Genomic DNA, 26,493 nt, shown 5'->3' with positions numbered 1-26,493 from the left:
TAGCAGTTTACGATCTAATCCTGCCAAGACTGGAGGTAGGCTATTGTTACCTTTCCTTCGTTACTGTAGCTCAACACAGATTTATTCTGTTACACTTTCGTCTGTACCTAATTCCCCTGATGTTTGGGTTCACAGAGAAGATATTTAGGCATGCAGATGTGGGCCCCTGCCCGTGTACCAACTGTTCTTCCCAGTCTGACAAACACCTCTTATTGTTTTGCAGGATTTATCACATTGAAAGAGAGCGGTTCCTCCTCCCAATCTTAAGCGACAACATTTTACGCAATGCAGAGTAGCACTATTTTTTAAAAGCTCTTCCTAATCCCCACATCTGTTTTATGGTAGTATCCTTCCTGTGGGCTTGCTGGAGAGACAGAAGGGCGAGGGGCTTGCTGCTAGGAATTTTTATCATTCAAGGATCAAAATGTACAGACAATCTTGGTTTTAAATAACAAGTTTAAAAAGTTTGTTTTTAATGTTTCTGGTTTTATGTAATTCTAACTGATGAAATGGTGCTTTTATGATCTGTTTGTACATAGATCAAATAAAGATTTGAATTGAACTGAAAATCCTTTACACTGTCTTGATGTTACTTCAGGATTTGTCATGACTTCGTTAAACAAAGGACCTCAAGTTTTTACGTGGACAAAAAAAACAGTAAAAATTATTGGGACCAAACAAGTCCTTACTTTTAACTACCTGAACATGATCATCTGAAATTGATTAATACATATGCACAGATATTTAAATGTCCATTCTGTATTGCTGATCAGCCACATAGCAATAGTTGTGCCATATTGTGGGGCATGGGGCTTGTGCACGCCTTTTCCTGGGCTTGGAGGGAGTGTTTCCAGTAGGGTTTCCTTTTCTTCCAGAGATAGGAAACACTGAACTGTAAGGTCTGAGGTTAGTGACCTCCAAGCAGTTGTTTCTGGATCTACTGCGGAGGGCTGGAGGGTTCACGTGATGGACACCACCACAGCCAACAGATGCATACCAAGGAACAGGGCAAGGCTAACACGAATAAGCCAGCTTTTGCATAGCCAAAGGTTTGGGGTTTAATGTGTAGCAGAAAAGAATAATGGCCCGCGTTTTCACGGGGTCAAGAATGAACGCACAATTGAAACAACAAGCCCAAAGAAGAGAATCGCTAAAATCAGGCTTAACCACGTCACTACCTCTACCTTCATGGCGCAACAAACTAAACCCTCAAGCGAGTGATGAAAAAGGTACAGAACTGCAATATGTTCACAGACACATTTAAGATGTAAATGAAGTTGTTTTGAGTGCAGATTGGTTACGAAAGTAGATTGCCACTTGAGAGTATAGAAAGTTAAGACTTGTATCTCAATATACAAGAAGTAGAATGAAAGTTGGAGATAACGAGAATTTGGAGGCTCAGCTCGGGTGTACTTCGCACACAAGAACTTATGCAGTTAACAGGTTATCTAAGAACTTTAACTGGTAACTAGCCCAATGGTGCCAACATGGGCGTCCGCAGAAATTTTCCTGAGGGAGGGGCAAATGTTAACGTCATCACCCTCCTCCAACATATTGTGTGCCAGGTGGGGCAAAAGAAACACTGGGGCGCAGGAGGAGCCATGGGGGACAGGAATCAGGCCGCATATGACCTCATACACCATAGGGTTTTTGTGCCACAGCCATCTTTCTTTTGTGGCACCCCAAAATCCATACCCGCCCTGGTCCCTAAACTTACCCACTAGCACCCCAAAACCCAAACCCACCCTGAAACCTAAAATTACCCCACCCCCCCAAAACTAATACCCTCCCTGAACCCTAAAATTACGCCCCTGGCACCCCAAAACACATACCCACCCTGAACCCTAAAATTACCCCGGCCCCCCAAAACTCACACCCGCCCTGAACCCTTAAATTACGCCCCTGGCACCCCAAAACCCTTACCCACTGTGCCAGGCCTCGCAGCTCAACCTCTTGCATTCAAGGGTCTGTCAACTATGCAGTCTAAAATCAGCAATTTTATGGAATAATATGGGTTTTGACTTTAATTTCCCTTCAAACATTATTTCATGCTACAAGAATTCAGTGTGGAAATAGGCTAGGAGAGTAACATTGTTATGGCAAAGTAAAAATAAATGTTTGAGGTGGACGAAAGAAGAGCTGGTCATTTCTTTGATTAAACTATAGCTTGACTAAGTTCACAAACCAACAGAATGAAGGTAAACTCACTAATCAGAAAGATCAGAAAGTGACAGAAATCACTTCGCGTAAAATAGTCTATGGTATGGGGGAAAGTTCAGCACATTTTATGGCCATCGGTTTGGGCCCATTAATTAGAAGGGCTTGACTTAAGTCACGCAACAGGGAGAGAAAGTAATGTATCAAACTGCATAAACTCACATATGTTATATTCGATGCAGTGCGATAATTTTTCACTCTGCTCGATTGTCTGCAATTTTCCTGGGAGAAAAAACTAGCTAGCTTTTGTGGAGACACTTTAAAATGGCACTCACATAAAACAGTATTGAAGAAATGTAAATAGGTACAAACAGATCAGTTTCTCAAAGGGCAACATTTGAAACATTATTCAAGGTACAACATATAGCAGAGAAGCAAATCTGATTGCAAGCTCATACTGTTTATTGCAATAATTCTCTTGACTCGGACCCTATTATCAGCGGCTCAGCTTGCTGCATGAATAAGTGATTCGAATTTTCCAAAGTTCCTGCCAGATTGGAGTGTTTAGCCATGATGCACAAGAATCTGATGGGCGAGTACTCCTGCACACATTCAACTTGCTTAGCCTAGCTTCTGGCAATTGTATTTTTACATTTGAACTACATGCCTTCCTAAATCAAATTTCTCCTATGAATTTCCCGTGCACCTAATTCTGTTCCCTTCTGTGTCACTTCCAATTATCTTTGGATGACCAATCAATCAGGATTTAATGTGAGGACTTAAAGTGAACAAGCATGTTACTCTAAACGATACTTGCGAAAGGTCGAATGCAGCAAACAAACACAGATACAAGAGTGCTTACTTACTTGCAACTAATTCCACACCTAAAAGAAAGTTGGTTTCTGTGGTTATAGGGAACACATTATCTCATGACTTCAGCATGGTATTAAAGCAGTGAGAAACATTCAAGCAGCGGTAAATGGTTGTGACGTCTACCGTACCTGCGATGATCATGAGGATGGTGTTGGTAGTGGTGGTGATGGTGGTTGTTGTGGGAGGAGGGAAAGTTGTGGGGGGATCTGGATGAAAAACAAAAACAAAGGAGAACAAAAAACCAAATTAAAAATGAAATAAAAAAAAATGCCAGCATGCTGAACACAACAATGGTTCACAATGAGAAATAAAAAGGGAGAATAAGGAAGGACAGATGCAGTGTTTCTTTGTTCTGAATGAAAGGCAGCGCAAGCATTCAGATTGAACTGTGGGGGAAAATATGGTGTCGTTATTTGAACACATCTGAATACAGATTCACAAAAAAACCCTCAGAAAAATGCTAATTTTTCTCTAGAACGCGACCTCTAGGAATAAGGTTCCTCAGGAAAGCCTCAACGCCCGGTACCCACATTAATTAAATGTATTCGTCACATAGCGCTGCTCCAGTGAAACCTTGGTTTTCCTTGCTGTTGTATTATTTAATGATTTCTTATCCTTGATCCATCCCAACACCCCATTATGAAGTGAATAAAAGACACCTTGCAAATGAGTACAGTTACTTCCTTGCTGGTAACTCAATGAAAGCAGCATAGAGCCATTACAAGCCTGTTTCTTCGTCATTCCTCCTTTCACAAACCAATCTTTTGTAGCACTTGCACACAACCTATGGACTTCCATCCTAAGGTGAACTAAGGAGGGGGCCCACTGACCTAGAGATCCTACTGACGAATTAATGAGAAGTCATTCATCCATTGATACGCATATACATCCCTCTCTTGTGGGAAAGGTCTCCTGGCTCATGTACATAGCTACACTTTTTTTTTAAAACAAATTTTCTTGTTTTATAATTGCAACCAGGTTCCTGGTACAAAATAATAAATAGACATTCAAATGTCAGCAAGCTGAAAGAGCATGCAACCTCCGACGTGACAGAACCCAGAACTCCCAGATAGGCCCAATGATCAATTGGAATACTACAAGGTTGGAAACAATTTTTAATCACACCATGATCGGACCTTGGTCAATGTATTGCAGAACCACCTACCTATAAGGAACAGGAACCCCCCCCCCCACCTCCCTCTCTATATTACAATACTGATTTGGAATGAGTATCCAAAATGTGTGCTGCACTGATATTTACAACACAATACATTAGAACACGCTAGAATGAGTGAGCGTGGCATTGGAGGTAGCACTTGTCTACTCTTGGTGGTTTTCGCCAATCACATTTTTACAGAATCCAACCAGCATGGTGTTTCGCCTCAAAGTACTTAAAAAGTGGTGTAAAATTACAAAAGTTCTGGCCCTCTACATATGCCTTTAGTCCATCCCAGCCACAGATCTCATGCAAACCTATCCAAAGTAACCCAATAACATATATTATGTACCAAACAATGTCAGTTCCATGTATGACTAACGGAACTGTGCTAACAAAGTACGCATAACACAACAGCTTAATACTGCTATCCCTGTGAAAACACTGATAATAGTCTGAGTTTTGTGAAAGCGTGTAGTATTTGAAATTTAAAACAGAAAAATAATACAATATGTTTGACATGTTCTATGTTAGAGAACCAAGAAAAGGATCGGATTACTCTGACAAGTACATGATCGACATCAATATTATACCACTCTTGTCTCACCTACACCATTACCTTCTTTGCTTTATCACCTCTAATACAAATGCTCTTAAGATCTTTATTTCACTGGTTGAATGTTCTTTCCTTATTTCATCCTCAATGGATGAGACATTAATGGCTACATATTATTAGACAAAATCAAAGATTGTGCCATTTCTCATAAAATGATACTTGACCTTCCTTCACAATCATGCCCAGATCTCGGGGGGCAACTTTTGCCAGGAATGACTCAACCAACACCTCTTCTTCCATAGTATATCTATGCCTAATCAGGTTTCCTAGATTTATTTTTTTCACTAAATAAATACACTCTATGTCTTCCATACAGCTTATTAAACAAACTCAGTCTGACGCATTTAACATGGCTGCCGACATGACCATTATTAACTTTCTGGGTCTGAGCTATCAGACCATTCAATGATGCTCAGGTTAATCCAGTAACATTGCAATTGCAATTGTAGCTGTACTTATATTTTTATAGCGTTTACTCTCCCTGATGAGGTGTTGAAGCGCTTTTTACCGAGTAGCATGCTACTCCAGAGCCCAAAAATGATTAGTGGGGCATTAGTATAGAGAAATAAATTTCACCAGTAGGCAGTGTTAATTGAATAGGATAATGGAGGGGTGGAAGAGGGAAGAGTCTAGGCAAGTGTTATTTGGGAGATAATAGCAGTAAGATGAGATTTGGGGTAAGTAAAAGGCGGGATGCACGAGGGAAAAACTTCGAAAGGATTGTTTGGGGGATCATAGTAGTAGAATGATATTTGGGATGAGTCCGAGTGGAGGTAGAGGATCATGCCAGTTCCTTTTTTTTAGCACTACCCTTTCACTTAACGCTTTTCCCCTCCTCTGTGCCCCCTCTATATTGTGCGCTTCAAAAGATGTTTGGAGAACAATAACACTCAAGATGCCCCCCACTACATAGAATCACTGATAAAGGACAACCAGGTACATCCTTTCAGACATTCTCATTTTCTGTTAACTGTGGTATCATGGTGGCGGTGATAGCAACTTACTTGGTCAATTTCATATTTTCCCCTCCTAAGCCCCACTCCACATTCTACCCTCAAGGCTCTGTTCTTGTAGCTTATCCTCCTCCCATCGTACCCAGATGTGCTCCTTTTCTATTTTAAAAAAACACAGTTGATGGACAGAATGTAGAACAATGTCATACATTCACCCCAGTACAAGGATCTGGGCCTAAATCCATCGTTTTTTGCACTCCACACCACCCTGGGTTAGACACTAGCTATATGCAAATCAGCTCTGACCCTGTGCCTCATGGGAACAGTCTAGTCCGAACTACCAAGCCATGTCTTTCCCAGACCGGAATCAAGCATCCAAGGACCGGTTTCTGCCTATCAGCCTTCATCAGCCTGAATAGCTTGACTCCAGTGGTGTGGAGAGCCTTTTGGCCGCCATAAGTGTGGCAGGGTATGCTCAGGCGTGAGTCCCTTGCTCACTTTGCCACTGGATTCAAGCAAGCCGCGCTGAAGACGGCTGGAATGCCAGAAACTGGTCCTCGGAAGCTTGTTTCCAGTCCAGGGAAGACATGGCTTGGCAGTTCGGGCTGGACTGTTCCCATGAGGCACAGGGTCAGACTGATTTGCATATAGCCAGGTTTGAACTGGGGTGGCAGAGTGGGCTAAAGAACGGGTATGGATTAATCCCAGATCTTTTGACTGGGTGTGAGTGTTTGATTGATTCAGATGCTCCGTCAATCACCACCCCCTTTTGTACCCCTTTTCTATTTTAGCCTGTAGGACTCTAGGTAACACTACATCTGATTCTGTGGTTCCTTAACTATATACCAAGACTCATTTAAATCTAGCTCCCCTCATTTCGGCTCCTGACTCGTGAATCTGCCCACGTCTGACTTACGGTATCGATACCTTCCACTGTATCAAATCGGCATTCCCAAACTATAAGTATCAGAACTCAATGTTCAGTGCAGAGGGTTAGTAACTTCGAATTTTTAGACTCCTACAGATTAAACACATAACTGCTCCATGCATCACGTGTCCTTAACCAAACAAAATTCCTCAGCTTCATGGCCTTTTGCTACTCATTCCTGTTGGGACCGCAGCAATAATCAACAAACACGAGTGACAACCATTAAAATAGGTCCTCTTTCCTTGGGATCACTTCCATGCTGGTTATTACTCTTTCTGACTTTCACTACTTTGAGTATAATTTTATCCCTAGCCATGTACAAACAAGCAATAGTATAGATTTTTCGCTCACTTAATTTTTTTTCTTCCCAACTCTTACACATGGACACACCACATAGTGGTTTGAGTTTACTCGTGCTTTAGCCTTCGTGGTTTAGGCATTCGGTGTTTAAGTAGTTGTTTAATCATACATCTGTGTTGTTCCTCACTTAGGAATAACCACAGTATTGACAAATAAAGTAACAAGAATTATTTCAAGTCCCAGTGCAGCACCATCACACTCCTAAAAGTGACCATTCAACCTTTTTAATACACATTAAAAGGGACTAATGCTTGCCGCCCAAGCTATTTTCATCTCTTTGGATCGCAGGTATTAGACATTTTTAATGCGTATCGAACAACTGTTGCCCTCATCACAACATCAGACAAACACCTCCACCATGTGGCATGCTGCCATGAGTGCCAAAGTTGACAATTATGTGCCGGTGCCAAGAACCGGAAATCACCACCTCAAATTAACCACTGGTTGGCTGTACACTATGGAATACTGATTTGGAGAAAATCACCAAGAATAAACAAGTGTTATCGCCTTCAACGTCATTCTCGCTCATTTTATTGTGTTGTAAATCTTTTAACATTTAGTGGAGGCATTCCAAATTTCAATAGTTCTTTTCTTGGTAAATACGTGTGCATTACTTTTGCGCTCTTAATCTAAATGTGTGGAGATGGGACACAACTCCGTTCTGTGCTAAGTTTCGATCACTGTGGTCCAACCCAAATGAGGCAATTGTTATCTGCGCTGTCCTAGTGATGTCCAACATCCAGGGTCAAAATGATCCAAGTCAAGAAATTCCTTGATTAAAATAAAAACGCAAGTCAATAGATAGGTGAGGTGCCATATGGAATCCACCAACCTTCAACTTTTCAATGTTATAATAAAATAAAATAAAGAAATGAGGGGCAGCCAACCAAATGCAGTAGGCGAGTAAGCAGAACATTCTGTTGCTGGATTTTTGGGGCATGTACCACAGAAATGTTTGGTAAATTAATGCCACACAATGCATTTTATAGCACATTTCTAAATATATCTGCCAACACTGTTTAAGCCATACAAGAGGTTCTGATGAGGGAATAATGAACTACTCTGCTACTTCAGTCTTTCTGGAGCGTTATTTCTCAATACCATCGAATCCTGAATGGCTCCATGTGATAATATACAACCAACACAACGCTATGGGTTTTAAAGAGCGCAGCTAATCACCTGATAGGGACTCATGGAGCCGGGAGGAAGGGGGTGGGGGGGGTGGGCGTTCAGTCTAAGAGCCAAGTCTTGACGCCCTTCCTGAATTGAGGCAGTGAACACCAGGCGCATAGAAAGCAAGTACATTTGTTCCAAAGAAGCAGTGCTAACCTGTGCCCAACTGGAAAGAAAAGGGATCTTCATTATGCACTTCTAGACAGACCGTTCACATGCAGAAACTGCCCGAGAGTGGTCACAAAGCTCTCTTTGTATTGTCCTATTCCAAGACATGCCAGCATTGAAAAATTCTTACAGCAGCCACAATGCATAACTCCTTTGACTGGCAACAATCACAATTTTTCCACTACACAGAATTATTTTACTTAGTTGATTTAGGGTTTTTCGCAAGTGCTACTAACTGTCTCAAGTAGTGGCCTGGGAGGGCTCAAATGGACAGGAAGAGACCGATATACACTACATATAGCGCACTCAATCAAGTGGTCTAATAACCTCAGAGCTCTCTCTGCGCCAGTGGCAGCTGGTCAGCTCTCAGCTGGTGAGGCATAAATACCCAACTCATATTGCAATGGGCAGGCACGTGAAGTGAGGACCCTGCACCATATAGTTGGAGATGGAGGGGATTGTCTGCGGAACAGTTGAACAAAAAACTGCCTTTTAGAGGCAGAATGACCCTGTAAATTAGCTAAAGCCATTAGTTCAGAAGGAGAATGCAAGAAATATTTTAATATTTTCATGCTGTGCCACACAAGTCTGAACACCTCCAATAGTGTGGAGGATTGATTTTCCTCAAACAATTTGAAGAAAACAACAAAATCACAAAGAGTTAAAGACATTTTCAGTACAATTTCTCTAAAGCCATTAGAGGTCGTGAAGAAAAATCTAGGCCTGCAGCTGCATACGGCCTACCATTTTATCAGATGCACATAAACAAGCCTTCCCTTCAATACCAGTCCTTGAGACCCCAAGTAGATTCTCAATCATATTTAATAAGAGAGAATCTACTGGGAATGAGGCTGAATGCGACAATTCATGCGTACACATATTTCAAAGTCTCAGGCTGCGTACGGCAGAGCTAGACATATTTTATAGCCTTGTACAGCAGTGTTCCTCATCAGAGCACAGACCTTACAGGCTCAGCCAGCAGAAAGGTTACAACAGTCTTGCAGATTGCCCTCAAATAGTGACGGTGATACCAGGATAAATGCTTGCACAGTACAGCGGACATGCCTCCAATAAATAGAACTAGAGCCTGTGCCCTCTGGTACCAAGAAAACAAACTCTGCAAATGGGCTCCTGAACACAGCATGGATTATCGCCCAAACATTAGCTTTTGATGTCTTTTGAAACAACCATTCAGCTTCCAAGCATCAGCATTTAATTTGGTGAAAATAAACATCTTTTTGTGGAGTACACGTTTTTCATTGTCTTTAGGTACCCGCATGTACTAGTGCCACACACTAGACTATCCTGCTGTGCATTCCCATGAATCACTTCACATGCTGGATTGCCCCAACATACAAAGCATGGGCAGCATTTTGTCGGAGACCGCTCCATGACACAGAGGATGTCCACAGTATTCAAAGAATTATCCAGGTGGGTGAACGCCACAGAGACAACACGCCGGCGAGCACTCTACCCACCGATATGCGGAATAACTAACTAATCCTTATAACACCTATTACACTTAGATGCGTGTTATTTTGATACTCTGATGCTCCATAAGAGGTAACATTTCTTCAAATTAACAAGGACAATAGAGATAACTGAAATGCCCTGATAAAGTCTTGTTTTACATAAACAGACGAAACATGTTGGCAAGGAGTGATATTTGTGACGGAGAACATTATTGACAAAGGCAATGTGAAAAGAGTGAAAAGAAAACCTGGATTTCTTAATAAAAGACCTTGGACAATTTACATATAACTATACTCATTTTGATTCATTGAGTGCTTGGAGAATTGATCAATTATTGGGGAGAAGTTTTCTTTTCCAATTGAGTAAGATTTGGTGGCTCTCCCTCCTCCGGAGCACTGATTGGAATATATGTCCATTGAAATCACAAGTGTTTAACTGTACCAGTATTGAGTGTGCGCGTTTTTCCCAGCTATCACCATTATTTCATACACCAGACTGTGTCCGACTCACTCTCAGAGAGACATTTAAAACTGCAAGCAAATGGCACCCACGCCAATCAGCTTCCACCCTGCCACAAAGGCGGTTTGTACTTATCCATCTCTTCTACTCTGGCAGACGCACAACCACAATCAGGCTCTTGAACCCTGCTATGTCCAGAGCCTACAGTGAACAGACAAAGCACCTTTGTATCTTCCAAATCTCCTGAGACTAGTGCTTCTTGTACCCTTAAACCTCATTTGACCCCAACTTTAAGGGCCCACCAATGTTCCTTTCTGTCACTGTCTCACATGTGAGTAAAAGTCTTCACAGACCCAAGTTTCCTGTGATCTCAAACTTCAGGTATTTGAAAGACTCCTGTAGCCACTATTCCCGTGGCCCTCAAGTTTCATGTGATCAAGCGCCTGCAGTGATCCCACATCTCCTGCGATACAAGACTTTTGTAATGTCTGCATGTCATCCTGTGGGTCCTAAGGCTCATTTCATCTCAAGTGTCCTATGACTGCACACATTTTGAAAGAGCCCTATTGACCTTCATGTTTCCTTCAAAACCGTCGCTCACTTGGAGCTTGTGGTTTGATATTTTTGGCAGGCTCATAACTACCCCTGGTCTATGTGATCAGGCCCCTCCACACCCCTGATCTTTCAGATGGGTTGTTCTAGTTCTTTTCTAGGGGGCAGGATTAAGTTTAAGGGGACTTTATTGGGTTGTCTGGCCCATCTGCATCTTCTGACCTTCTTAGCCTGGGTAATCAGGTTCCCGCAAATCCTGATTGCCACTTGTACAGGCTGGTCCCCCGAGACCTCCATGTAATGCCATTGTAAGATCACTTCTCTATTGGGAGTTCATTAGAGGACTGGGTTTTGCAACAATATGATTACACTGGATAAAGTAGGTCCACCCAGTAGCATCCTATGGTGCTAACTTTCTAAATTGAAACACAATCGTTTATTGGGTCTTCGGCAGAAAACGAGACCAGAGGTAGAGGTGGGTGATCATTAAATTGTTTAAAGGTTGCTATACGCGGGGGTGATACAAGCCTAGATGCTTCAGACCTCTTGTGAAATGCCTTTGCGGGTATACAGGCCAACCCGGTGGCATAGCCCTTTCTGGTCCCACCTTCCCTCTACCACTCTAAACACAAGAGGCATGAGGATTATTCCTTTGCCTAGTAGGCAAATTAGATGAGAAGGCATAAAGAGTGTAAGCTGTAGCTCTACGACAGCTAAAGGGGTACTAGTACTTCTAATTGTGCTTTGATCAATTGCTTTGATAATTAACAGCCTCCTCGTGAAATGCAAAGACAGTTTATTCGCGGCCCAGATAGGAAAACTCAAATTATATTTTACTTTACAAAATCTATTCCAGGTGGATTAGATCAATACCAGATATTTCGTATTTACTTGGAATACAATGCAAGAGTTTATAAATACAGACATTGGCTTCACGGAAGGAATGGGAAGCACTCAATGTGGTCTATGAGGGTCCCAGACTCTTAGCTAAAGGGATACACAACCACAGATCCACCTCTGTCCACTCCTAACTGGCGGAAGCAGAGTGGACACAGAGGCCTTATGCCATTGGTTAGAAAATTCTAATATCCCCATGTCAAGCTCTACGACTAGGGAGCCTTAAACAGCCACCTAGGGGTCGAGGGGGAGCCCGCTTAACCCCAGTCCAATCTCTTTTACAGAGGAATACATCTGGGCAGTGCTGAAAACCTCAAGCTTCTGGTGCCGTCGCTGACCTCAAACTCTGAATGACATCCAACAGATATTGTCTAATATGCAGCCAAACCACCCGCATCAGGCGTATTCAGTCCGTGGGTCAGATGCTTCTTGTTAATTCTGGGATCCATTTTCTACCAGGCAAGGATCCACTCTTACTAGGTGACACTAACTGCTCTCTCACCTCTAGGGACTGCGACTAATAACTGCCACTGATAGGTCGAACGGGAGATGCTCATGCACCGGCAACAGGACATTCTACCACAAGCCAGACTGCATGCTGTGTCTGCCAGTGCAATATGGCAACATTGCTTTTTCGTTGACTTAAAAAAAATGAGGTAGACTAGCCTTGCTGCAAGTTGGCCCACTCATGAGAAGGGTGACCCCACCTCTGCCCAGTAGTGGGACGGATCCATTCCATGATGCCCTGGGGCAGGCCATGGCGGATATAAAGAAAAAAGGCAAAACGTGCCTGGTGGGGAAATCACTATTCATGTCAGACTTTAAATGAGTTATTTACCTTTCCAGTACATTGAAAGGAGACAATTAAAATCTTTTGGGCCTTCTGAATGGACAGACCAGAGAGAAACGCAACAAGGATGGAACTGGAACCATATTCCATGAACGTACAGAGCCAACCCATGGACAGAAAGGAGGCTGAGCCTAGAGATGGGGCTGTTATGGGCTGCTGAAAATATGATTTGGGAATAAAAGGGGGTTCCAACCGAGTCATGTTTCAAAAAAAGTCAATGAGTTCACTGGAGGCTGGAGCTCAGGAAGCCATTTCAAAATGTGCGTCATCGCAGAACACTCAGGAGTTTATATGAGCCTTACGGGCCACAGGAGACTGAGGCCACAACAAGCATCACAGGAGTCTCTGGATCACAGCAGTCCCGGGGTTGGGCAATCCTTGGGGAGACAGTGTACCCAGCCAAAAGCTTCAATATCTCAAAGTCTGCAATCAACCACACTCCATGTTACAGCGCCACAATGACAAGAAATCAATTATGCTTCAAACATGCATAATAAATACAAAAGGATTTATAACGAACATGCAAACAAATCCGAAGGTACAGAAGACTATCTCTACTTACCAAGTACCGCTCACATCATACACACACCACTTAGTAGTGGAACAAAGTAAAAACAATTAAGATCTAGAGGCAATGCTCGAAAATTAAGAATGGAAGCACCCAATCACAGCAAACAAATGCAATGCATACAAACTGTGGCCAAATTTAGCATGAAGTTAAAAACAAAATTCCCACTTCCAAAACAGCAGGTGCGAAATGGAACCACCACTTAACAAAAAAAATCATAACATCGTAAATCAGACATTTTTAGATAACGAATTCAATGCGGGAAATAAATACAAACTATGGGAAATAAAATCAAACCAGCATTGCAGAATGATGAATCTATATAAAACATTGACCCTGAAACGAACAGTTGCCGGGCAACTTCCAATAAGGACACTAAATACAGCAATACTGATTTACTATCCAAGATACATTTTTGTATTAAAGTAATTTTTAAAGCATAAGATAAAGGAATTCAAATGCACACATTTAAATCAAGGCACTGACATTCATTGGAGCCTAAATATAAAAAATCTGTCTGTTCCAAGATTGTGATTAATAGGGACCAGGGGTTAACCGGACTGAGCAATTGTCGAGCACGTTGAATTGTATAACCCTATGGAGAGCCCTATCTGGATTACACGATTTGTCGATATATATTAATATTTATATCGATAGATTAGAAATCAAGATTAGAGTTTTGAATAAATAACACAGACTTAAGAAATGAAGTCTAAATTGAACAAAAACGACCGTAAAAATTAACTGGGAGACGGAACAAGATGCATACTTTCAAGAAGTCTATTGACACCAGCACTATGAGTGAGATCACTGACATGGTAATAAGGCTGGTATAACGAGATGGACATGGATGGGTATGTTACGGCCGATACACATCTAAGACTATCCACTGAAGTCCTTGAAGGCACAAAAAACATGTGGCAGAATCGGTTGAAACCAGAATTGGATTACAAGATGGGAATGTGAGAAGTGTCACTAAATTCTGAAGACATGGACATAGATACTGGTGATTAAACTATCTATTGAGGCCAGTGAGGTTAGGAATATTTGCGATATGTCGTACTCCTCCATAGTGTACGTGAGGCAAGGACGATAGTTGTGTCTGGCCATGTAATGAAGCAACCAGACAGGCAGCCAGAAAAAACAAGATAGAAATGTGCCATTCCCAGGAAGTCTAGCAAGTCTCGATGAGTAAAAACGTCTGTGGAAAGGGAGACCTGTGATTATAGTAACAGGTACCCCCTGAATCCAAATGGAGTTCCTATGACAGGGCAACAACAAGAAAGTATTCCTAGGCAACCACTAACCTGTCGAAATTCGGGTTAAAATTCAGGTTTAACCTAAATTTCGACAGGTTAGTGGTTGCCTAGGAATACTTTCTATTAAATTTGAAAGGGAGACCTGTGTCCAACTCTCATCTGAAGTCACAAACTAATTTTATACGTGAGGCGCCACTGAAGTGCCTTGGATCCAACAAAGACAACTGCTCAACTGAACAAATTATTCACACGTATAGAAAAAAGCTTTAGAATATTTGGTTGATGTAGCCCTGCAGCTGTAGCAACTGAAGCCCCATATTATGGTGAAGAGTGAGGCCCTACTGAAGCATTGTCAATCCTGTGCAACTCTCGACTCAAGCGTTAAGATGTCAAAACTAGTGTATAACTGTCTAAGCTGGTCACCAGGCACCAATGTAAGGTGGCTCAATAAGAAACCAATAAATGCGTGGTGTTTACTAAGGGTTGTCACAAATAAGCTTCTGTTTAAGTCTAGGCAGCTTGAAACACAGTAGTCATACACCAAAAGCCTAAGGGGGTATAGTGGTACAACGTCATTGTTCCCAACCAACCCATATATAGAACTTCCTTCTGGTAGAGAAAGAAGCAGAGACTGAACTAGACCACATCATTCCACCATGACAGCCCTGGGCAGTGGGAATCAGTAGAAAAGTCTTCATTTGAGGGAGGGAGAGTGCAGGACCTACTGGGATGATATGAGGACAACTAGTCTTAGGAGGGCTACCGAGAATGAGCCTTGGGACAGAGACTGCAGAAGGTCAAACTAAGAGATGGCTCAGATTGGCAGCCTTGGTGTGGTGGCATCTTCAGACAAACCGCACCGGGGCACGGGTAGTGGACATCTACTGAGGCAGGGTTGCAGGCAATCAATCTTATGGTGGGACTGCATGAAATCAGCACTGGGGGTGGGTGCTTTAGAAGACAAGCAAAGGAGAGAGTGCAGAATGACAGACTTGGTACGATGAAAGGCAGAATACCTAAAAGAAAGTGAGGACATACAGAAAAGCAATATTGGGGGGGGGGGAAGGGGGCAAGAACACGACTCGTCAGGGTACCTCAAAAAGGAGAGAAGCTCCTGCTGTGCAGGAGATGGCAACCCTCAGGGGACCCCCCATTCAACCCAAGGCCAATTGATACATGCGAGATATCCGCTCATCACATTCTGCTGGGGGTGGGCCCATCATTTTGCTTTATGCTACTGAAGAACCAAATATGACAACCCGTTTAGGATGTGTAGAGATGAAGCCCTTCACCAGTCGAGATGGTGCAGATCAGGGTAGGAGATTTCAAAATACCATCCCTCGGCCCATGTAAAGCTGGGAGGAGGCGGGGCAGCAGACGAGCCATGCTTGGTTGAGGCACATACATCTTCTTCTGGCACATATTTGGTTTTCTGCCGACAACAGTGGGCATTTAAATTAACATAGAAAAGGTTACTAGTGCACTATGTGCACCGCTTGGCTGCCCCCAACCCCGGGACTCCGCCCGCCAACAGGGACCCGGGAGAACACGAGATAGCGCTGGTCCATTTCCGTGAAGCAATTATGTCAGACATGATTAAAAGCACCGAGGGGGCCCGGAGATGGAGCCTGCATCCCCCGCGGAGAGCTGGATGGGCAGAGAGGAAAGAAATGTGCGCAGGAGCTGGAACACGCTGCAGAGTTGGGCTAACTTAAAAATAATCTTTACAAGGCAAATGTCATGCTCAAATTGATGGATCTGTTCCGTTTTTAGACTCACAGGCCGACAGCAAATCTGTTTCTTTTCCCTTCAGTAAGAAACGCACGTGATCATCTCACCAAACTCCTTCCCCGTGATGTATGAAAAACAACATTGTTCCACGCAGAGCTTCCTACATCATAAATTGCCGGTGGTGCTTGCAGGGCATGCACACCGCTGCAGCAGGTGCATTGACTGACTAGTCATCTTGAGTGTTTGCACAACCTCGTGGACAGATGTTTAGTGGGGCTGATCAGGGAACCTTTGTTCTATTATTTCTCTTCTCGGTCAGCAAGGCACGCTTTTTACAAGCTCAGGCCAGAGTTTACAGAACAGAGACCGAGTAACCGTTGTATAGATCAGCTGGGTCTTTGTGTAGCCACTGTGAACACCAAATTTAATGTATACAATGGCAACACAGAGACCCGAGCAGACACCCACGGCAAACTCTGCCGGGGTGCGCTTTTACCTACACACACTATCTGCACACAGATCCCAAGAGGACAACTATAAACGCCTTCGACCCCCAACCACAACCAAATGAAACCACAGCCGCCCCACAGCCACACAGATGTCGAGCTACTAAATGCCAAACAGACCTCCAGCAATCATAAGCCACAGAGCACAAAACCCCAGCTGTCACATACAATAAGGACACCCTGCCGCCGTGGGCCACCCAGACCTCCAGCAGCCATGGGCCACAACTAGGTCATGTTGTCTAAACCCTCAACTTGACCCTCATTTCACACAATATTCCCAGCAGTCACTTGCTGTAAAGTCCCCTTAGGTCACTCCACCAGGAGTCCCATTTCATACACACTTTAATGTTCAAATGACAAACACCACCCAAGCTCAAAGAAGTCACATGTTGTCTCGAGCCTAAACCCATCAAATGCCACAAAACCCTTCCAAATAGAAAAAAATACATTGATTAAATGATTGAATTTAAGCTCAGCCACAAGTAAATACTGTGGTCCCATGCAAAGTTCAGTTCACATCCAATAAATATAGACGAAATCAATTCTATATTTTAGAATGACATGTCCAGCCGGACAGAGGTCCTTCAAGTTTACTCAAACAAAATTTCAGAATGAAACAAGGATACCTTCCACAATGCCCCTGTGAAGTACACAAGCCTGTGCCCAACACACGCGGGGTGATTACAGTTGAAGAAAATAGGAAAGGTTCTAAGGCAAACAAGCGTTTTTCTGTTTACATATTCTTGCACAGAAAATAACAAGTAGCACCATTACATCAGTTTACACAACCAAATATGTTCGTATAAGGTGCATGAGCAAGTCGACTGCGTTTCGGTTCCCCTAAAGGGTCATGGGAACCATCATCAGGACAAACAAATAGTTGCCTTATTTCACTAAACCTCAAATTGCCGAGGCAATGCGTGAATAACAAGGGGCAAGACGTTGCTCAATATCGCCCGGACCAGCAGTCCGAATTAGGACAGCGGGTGCCGTGTTAGAGTCGTAACCGGACGACGCCAGGGTAAGCCAGAATCGGCGGTCATGGAGGTGTTCCCTGGCGCCAGGGAACACCTCCATGACCGCCGATTCGGACAGTTTTGCACGAACTGCCAACCTTGGTCCTCTCTGAATCGGAAAACAAAAGCAACCCAGGACCCGTTTTGGCCTTTAGGCCTCTTCAACAAAGTGCAGCTTGGTTCCAGTGGCACGGGGATCGCTCGTTCGGATTATGGAAATCATGCAGTATTTCCAGTGGTAGCTCCTCCTCAGTGGCGGAGGAGCTACGCCCCCACTGACTCAGAGCCAGAAGCTGAAAAAGAAAGCAATATTATCGGGGTTTTTTTTCCATCTGCTGGCTGAGCCAGTGTATTTAGGGAGAGGCGAGGTCAGGCCATGGGATGGAGGAGTGGAGTGCTCACTTCTAAGTGAGCATGTCTGTTCAGCAATCCTTCTTAGACCAGTCAAACAGACATGCTCAGAAGGTTTCTTCAACCCAGCTGTATAGAGCAGCTGGGTTGGAGAAACAGCACAGACTCCCTTTGCTGATTGGAGCGTCAACCAGTCCATTCAAGCCAATCCCCGCACTGCTCTCATAGCATGAGGGCAGCGCGGGATTTCACAGGGAGTCTGATGCTGTCCCAGTGTCTGCTGGGACCAGGAAGAAGGTGAACAGCGAGGAAGCCGGCAGCTTCAGGTAAATTTTATTTTTTTATTATTAAACTCCCCCCTGCTCCCTTCCCCATACCACATACCACATACCACTCCCGCGCCCCCTCCACCCGCCCCACCACCTTGTTTGTGTCGGTCTCCACTGAGTGTTACTTTTTGTAACGTAACAGAGTAATCCCGCAGTGGTCTGTAAATGGTCATCCAAATATACAGAACTTTTTTGTGACAGATGAGATCCGATTGCTAGGAAGACACAAAAAGCTTTGGAAAGACCCTTGAAAAAAGATTAACCCATATTAGCATTCGCTATTTTGACTCAACCCCCCCCACATGTCGCACTAAAGGGTTACTTGCAGCAGCTCCTGGTCTCCACCCCGAGAAGCCGATGCTCATGAGTACAGTACCCTGCAGCACGTACCGTACACATACAGCACATAGTCCGCCCACGACGTCCCCACCGAGTTGGAGGCCTCGCAGCGGTACGTTCCGTTGTCGGTTTTGCTGAGGTTATTAATCAGGAGGTTGGCTCCCGACAGGATGGCGTTCTCCGGAAGGTTTTCCTCCAGCCGCAGCCATTGGATCTTCTCAGGCCTGAGAATGAGGGAGAAAGAGAGCAGGTTTGTTGCGACAGAGACAATGAGTGAATACCACCAGGTGGGGCGCGGAGGGGAGGGAGGTCGAAGGAATAAAAGCAGAACGAGGGACGGATAATAAATGAGGCATACAAATTACAATAAAAGGTGGAGCGAAAGTACAGTAGAAGCAAACAAAGAGAACAGGGTGGTGGGTAAAAGGCCCAGAATGGGGAAAAATGGGTAAAAGGCCCAACATTGGGAAAAAATAGGGGAGATTGAGAAGAAGAGAATACAATGAAAACAGGAAAACGAGGTGAAATAATGGGGGACCAAGCAAGACAGCATTACCATAAGGAGATCTCTTATGTACACACGGCATTGCTTCATGCGCGGTCATAAAGTGGTTGAAAAGGCCGTTCAAGCGTTTTTCTAGTTAGCAGGTGACAAATGTAAAATTGCCCACTAGCCTATCACCTCTTTCCCTTCCCATCACCTCAGATTTCTTCCATTCACCAGGTGTGTCACCCTTTGCGTTCAAACTGTCCCTCAGCCAGAATGATTATTTCTACATGTCGAGGGTTTAACCATACAGAAGTGTGTGTAGATACAAACCTAAGCCATCATAGAATATTCGTGAGAGGACAATGTGGCAGGAACATGCACTTGCAGCTACAGCACGGTCCATTGCCAGCCACTGGATGCCAGCATTCTGAAGGTAGTGACGTACAGTTCCGGGCAGCGCGAGTGCGTCACAACACGCGAGGCTCGCGGCCTGCGCTGTGGAAGGGGGGCTGCAGAGCGCCGGGCAGCTGCGCGTGCATTATCGCTCACACTGTATCTGGGGCAGCAGATGCCCGCCGTTCAGCACCATGGAGAGGAAACTGAGCAGCACCCGGCAGCTGTGCGGGCGGAATCATGCGGCCTCGGACAGGAGCAGGCGGGATTTCAGCACCATGGCCAGGGACCAGGCAGTGCAGCTGTTTGTGCAGAGAAGACGCATGTACAACCCTCGGTTCGGCGTCTACACGGCCGCACGGTCACGTATTTTGAGGGTCCCGGAAAAGACTTATTTTGGGAGGGCACCAATTAGTAACAACTTTGAATTGTATTAATCATCCTTTGCTAACCGAAGACCGAGTGACGCTAAACGCGTTTAGAAATGGGTCCCAAAAATACAAACAGTATTAAGCGATCTTTTCGGGAGGGGGGTGGTGAGGCAAGGCAGCCAAGCTTATTGCCGAAAAGGAGGACAGCGATCTTTGCATCATATAGGTCTTCGACTCCGGGACTACATTTCGATGTTGGGTTATCTTCCGATTGCTATGCTTGTCCACGAGTTGGTGCACATTTATATTTGTACTGGAGGTGCAGGAGCCAGCAGATTAACAAAGAGCCGAGCCAGGGGACTTACTTAGCTCCAAGGATCAACACGGGCGCAGTCATTAACATATTTGGCACAAACGTCACGTGAAAGGATACACTTCAAAATTAAAAACAGTGCATTTCCTAAACATGCAAAAGCGTCACACTGTAGTACCTTAGATTGCATCACTGCACAGACAGGCATATTTTAGAAGCACTCGTTTTTAAATATAGACTAAGAAACATTCATGCCTTCCGGCTGACAATGCCATTAGTGAGGCAGGTCTGTTGTCATCTGCACCCTATATGTGGCCTGAGTTGCCATTACAGATGGAGCTGCATTATGTGCAAGAGAGGGTTTGGTATAGTGCACAACCTGAATTGATGTAGTTCAAGGTTCTCTCAATTGTTACAAAGTAAAGGTGTTAAAGTTAAATCAGGTAATTGCATAGGATAGAAAATTGGGCCAAGCAGGGAAACCGGAAATGATCCCATGTTTAAGGATTTGAAGTTGTGCAATTCAGCCTATAGAATGGGATCTCTTTCACTCGCCTATTTTGCATCAAAGGTTAAACAATTGTCTTTAATTCTTTGATGACCTACAGGATGAACTGGGCTAAATACATATTTAAACAGTTTAATCAAGTTGAGATTAATCATTAAATAAGAAATATAAAAACTTACAGGAAAGCAAACTATTCTATCACTGCCATCACCTGCTTCCCGACGATTCCAGAGGCTCAACAAGTTCACTGATGGCAATTTAACACATTAACCAAAAAAAGAGAAAAAAGTCTGCGAGAGTCCATCGAGCTCCCATAACACAAGTTGATTGCAAAGCTCTGCTGCCAGCAGATGTACATGCAAAGCCCACCGTGCAAGCTCTTTGAATATTTCATTACCCCCTGGTTTGCAGGTGAACTTTCAGATGGGATGGCCATCAAGACCCTGCAGAGTGCTGTGAAATTGCTTGGGGAAATCGTTAGCATCCTTCTATTAGCATTTACACACCACACTTCTGGGGCTTCCCTATCACCCCACTTGTAAACCAAATATACAGGGTAGAATTTCCTCTCCTAGAGTGGTGGTTGAGGTTAGAGAGGGAGGGGCAAAAGCCACATGCAGCTTGGCTCCTTTTTGGCACAAAGGGACATACCTACCTCTAATCTGTAGATCGCCCATGTCACTGGAAGCAATACATATCAAGTACTAGCTTTTTTCATAAGGGCAGAAACTTTGCGTCTTCACATTACAGACAACTGTGATTGCAGACTGAAGAGTGATTGTGAATTTTCTGACCTAGAATTCAACTGCAAGCATCTGCAGGTACTCAACTGATGCCCCTCATTACTCTACCAAAGGCGAGAATAAAAGACCAACAAACTAGGAGTATGTGGTTATGAGCATCTAGCACGGATTCCCATTCCTGGAGACTCAACTAACCAGCTACATGTGTGTGCAAAACTTTATCGCTCTAGAATGCCAAACTAACCAATATTTTGTTACCGTTTAGTAGCTGGTAAAATCTCATCAGTACAGGTCTGACAACGAAGCAGTGTTCTTTTTGCGACATCCTTTATATGTATAGGTCAGCTTCAGATGTCACTATGATCAGTTTTGTCTTAAGGATTTCAGGAGCCAGTGGCAAAACATATTTTGGGGGCCCCTGTTTGGAACAACCTTTAATTTTATTGCACATATTCTGCTAATTCAAGCCCCATCATGATTGCAAACAAAATTGAAGTGCATGTTAAAGGTTGAGACAGGGAAATACATAAAATGGATAAAGTGAAATAGAGAAAAAAACCACTCTCTCAGGGGCACCTTGTAAGGTGGGGGCCCTGGGCAACTGCACACTTTGCCCATGCCTCAACACGACTCTATGGTCTTTGTCTTTAAATCACCTTTTTTGCATTCCGACTAATCAAATGATGATGGGGTGGACCAGTCCAAAAACGCGTCAGACACACTGCACCTGTTCAATTAAAACAATACAATTCGACTCCTTTCATACCCACTGGTCCACATAGTCTAGGAAGGCTATCATTCTAGAACCACATGCTTGCACTTTAGTTGCCTGCCTCGCTCAACTGGTTTCTCTTCTACAAAAATAATTAATTGACCCTTCGGGGGTCATGCTTCACATCGCACATGCCCATGCAGAAGCTCAGATTGCGAGAATAGGTGTTTTGTGGGATACAACTAGCACCCAAAGGAGAGAATCGCCACACATACTCCATCTGTAAACTAGACCGCTCTCATCACAATTTATATTTATTTATTTTTATGTTTTATAGAGCGCGAACTTGACCAGTTAGGGTATCAGAGTGCTTTACAGAGTCAGAGTTGTACAAAAGGCATGAAATCATAAGAGTATACCATCAATTGGGAGGGGGTGGGGTGCTGGGTACATAAGGGATGGAGGGATACAATGTACAGTTTACATTACAGTTACTCAAGACAAGGCCCCCGTTTTTTTGGTGGGGTGACTAGGTCATCAGTGGGAGGCAATAGCCATGAGTTGATCAGGGTCTCTGTGGCGGTTGAAGGTAAAAGTTTTAACGAGGAATTTACCCATAAGAAAGGATTTGGCCTCTTTTTGAAGCGTGCAAGGCAGGGGATTCTTCTGATGGCGGGTGGGAGAGAGTTCCATATGCTTGGTGCAGCGAAAGCCCGATTGCACGTTTTTTTTCCTCCAGAAAGCGTGCAGGCTGGAAACAGTCAAAATAATACAGACACCCTAACAATCTGCATTTCATTGGGTAATCCGAAGATACACTCCGCTCAATCCTACCATCATGCTCCATCTTGCCAGACAGTATTCTACACCGAACCCTTACGCTCTCATGTGCACAACATGGAAACAATAACATGTAGTTGGTAAAGAGCTGCCAAATAAACTGCACCGTCAATCACCTCTCATTTACAAACCCTGCATCTATTACAACACAACTCGCATAGAAATACTACACTGTCAAGTGCAGTACACTGCATCACAATCACCTACTTCGATTTATATTCATATACAGAAAGCACATTACACCAGCCAAGCAAAGGACAACCAAACACTAAGTTTGAAGAAAAAATGATTCAGTGCCCCAATCCATACACATTATAGTAATCTTCCAACAATGAACTAATTGTCCCTTTACATTAACCTACACAAACTTAGAAGTGAAACAATGAATGACCTCTACTAGAATTATACCATTTTATTGATATTCAATTAATTAAAATCAGTACATCACGGCACTTAATAAAAAATTAATGGCCTTCTCAGTAACCATGTAAAACATTCATAAATCAGTAAGGACTAAAGTGCTCATGGCAGAAAAAGTGCATTGTGTTCTATTGTTTCAAACAAGTGCTCCAGTTGCTTTAGCAATTGCACCCCCACTCCCCAAGAGAGATCATCTTGGTCGACCCCCTCCCCCCTCTCCCAGTCCTCATTGGTATCATCTGAATCCATGCTGGTCCATCCTATCTAATCCAACTCTGCTAACTAAACTCCAGCAAACAGACAGCCGTGGGATAGCAATGAAAGAACCAGGTGAAAGGCCACCATAACAATGGTTGCAGGCCTTCTACAAACGTGAGGAGCATAGCATCAGCATAAGCCTTTTCACATATTTCCACTGAGCGACCTCAGGAAAATTCAAGAGGCCCTGGTCACTGGAGCAATGCTCATTAATGGCTTTCATTTTGTGTCGAAAATATGGAATAAACAAGAGTCCTGCTGCGCCTTTTTTGCAGCCTCCTGTGCGCACCCTCATTATTTACCGTGAAGGCCCGTGCAAACACTCGGCTAAAACCCCGTATGATTAATTTTTCTGCCCCGCTGTGCAGTTTCACACCGGCGCGGGCAGGTCGGTGCTCACCCACAGTTAGCCACCTCATTAATTTAGGGGAGAGGAACGGGGGAACAAAGCCGTGCTGCTGGGCGCGCGTGATAAATGGAGCGCGCCGAAGGTGGATCCGAGGCGGGGTCGCCTGCCTTTGAAGCTGCGGCTCGGGAGTCCACGCGACGCGCGCGCGCCTCTGCAGACCCACTGCGAGATCTTGTTAACACACAATGGGAAATGTTTATTTCCCGCGTTTTAGGATTTTAATTGTGAACCCGGAGGGCGTGGCAGAAAGTGAGGCGAAGGAGCTGCAAGAAAGTGGCTCCGAACGTCTCCCCTGGAATCCTGCGGGCCGCCATCTGGCGCGAGCTGCGAGGCCTTCATCTGGGCCTGCAAGACGCGCGTGGTCCTGAAACACGCGTCTATATGCACTATATGCGTCTATAGCAGCACCAGCTGTACGCGTGGCATTAGGGCTTTCAGAGGAGCTTCCTTCTCCTATTGTCAATAAACGAGCACCTCTTCCCTTAAGGATGCTTCCATCCAATTGGATTAAACACCTTTTGCACGGTTTTCTAATTCTATAAACTCTCCTGCATAGAGCATGCATGCATTTACAAAGCCGATAGAAGGAACCTCTCTCTATCAAAGGAAGTATTTCACCCAGTGTGAGACCGAGTCAAGGCCAGCAGTTTTTGCCCAAAAGTCCGTAGATGGCAAGTTAAGTACAAGGAAGTTGGGCGGTCAGCTTTGGTGGGTATAAAGTATGCCAGCAGATCTGGTACTTCAGGCCAATTGCTTCTTGGGAGCCTCGCAGCACATCTCAGAGCTGCGCAGTGGAGGTGTCAAAGGGCCCTGCGGAAGAACAGACGAGCCGAAGACTGTTAACAGCATGCAAACCTCAACATTGCATCTGAAAAGGGGGACACGTGCTAATGTAGAAGAGCGAAACCATTCTGCGTCTAGATGCAAAGGATACTGGGATGCAGGGAAGGTGGGGCGCTATGGGACACGACATAATTAGAACGCACAGTAAGAAACTGAAAAGTGAATCAATTAAACAGTATTCTGAATATTGAGCAAGACATTAGGAGGAACAGAAACGCCAATTCTGGTGATAGACATGTTATTTGGTATTAACAGGTCTTCATTTCTGTGATCTTACCACTATGCACGAATCTGCTTGTGCGCCACGTCTGGCTGGAGGCTGCATTTGTGGAACTCCTTGATCTGGAAGGAAGTGTCTATAACACACTAGATGGACTTCCAAATCGACTCAGATATTTAGGCTTTATCTGAGGCGAGAGCCGGGGAACGGAAATGGTAATTGGGTGTACCGCTGGGCAGGACATGTAAATTACATGTGACCGAATACCCACTCTCCCTCTCCCTGAGACGCGCGTTCCCCCCAAGTTGAGTGGAATTTTTCAAACACGGAAGGTAGGAGGATAAATATTCTCCTTACTGGGATGAATATTTTTTAAAGAAAGATCATTGTGATTTACATCGATAATGTTGGTGTTTGTGAAGGGAACAGCTACCTGCACCTTGAAAAAATTTGAATTATAGGTCAACCTTTTTGAAATACCAGGGAGGGAACATTCTTTTTTGAGCCCTGACGAAAGCCCCTGACCAATTGACAATTTTAAGTGGGCAGAAACATATTGGCTAACCTTTAGGGTCCTAGGACCATTAACTCCAAAGAGACCAGTTATTTCATTTTTTAACATCCCCGCGAATAAAGGGATACCTGGGGAAGCAATAGGATTTTTAATCTTTAAACCCGCCCTGGCCAATATCTCCTAAGAGCTCCCTGAAAGATGGTCAAGCCCACCCAGACCTTAAGGAGTCTGCGTGAACCCGATGATGAAGCAGGACACCACTAGGGTGTGTGAGGGTTAATTAACAAAAGGACATTTTTTCCTTCCCGCGACAGCGGAGTACACCACCAACAGGAGAATTAGAAGCTTGTAGAGCCATTCTGAGAGTCTGGATACAATAGTGTGAAAAGTTTATCTGGGAAAGCACTGAAGACAACATACATTACTGGGCGGGCTCCCAGATTATTATATTGTCACAGTTCACCATTCGATGTAGCCAGGAGTTTCGTGGAGAACAGACGTCTAATCAACAGGATGGACCAGCAGATGAAGATGGACATCAGCAGCTTCCACTTCAGGCATGAAATCCCTCATCCCTCAGTTTTATCGAAGATCTCCCTTGTGGAACCTGCAATCCTCATACGATCAGGAGGGCAGTAAATCATAACCATATAACGACAGCCTCTGGGTGAACTGCATTGATGGACATACTCTGCACCAGCGGAGCTCTTTCTGGAGACAATCCTCCAGTGCCAGCCCCACCCTT

General features: G+C 44.1%; 1 protein-coding gene across 1 annotated transcript in view; it reads right to left on the bottom strand.

Moving 5' to 3' along the window:
- The window catches only part of CADM1 (cell adhesion molecule 1), a 246,924-nt gene that overhangs the window by 73,588 nt on the left and 146,843 nt on the right, over window positions 1–26,493 (bottom strand). Inside the window, exons 7-8 of the mRNA XM_086956817.1 lie at window positions 18,766–18,938; window positions 3,159–3,236 (exon numbers count right to left, since the gene is read on the bottom strand). Coding sequence (XP_086812943.1) covers window positions 3,159–3,236; window positions 18,766–18,938 — 251 coding nt within the window. The remainder of the gene's footprint in view (window positions 1–3,158; window positions 3,237–18,765; window positions 18,939–26,493) is intronic.

This window comes from Lissotriton vulgaris, chromosome 2_1 (assembly GCF_964263255.1).
Source record: "Lissotriton vulgaris chromosome 2_1, aLisVul1.2, whole genome shotgun sequence".
NCBI lineage: Eukaryota > Metazoa > Chordata > Amphibia > Caudata > Salamandridae > Lissotriton > Lissotriton vulgaris.
The sequence above is the reverse complement of the archived record's forward strand: the minus strand, read 5'-3'. Positions and strand labels throughout refer to the sequence as shown.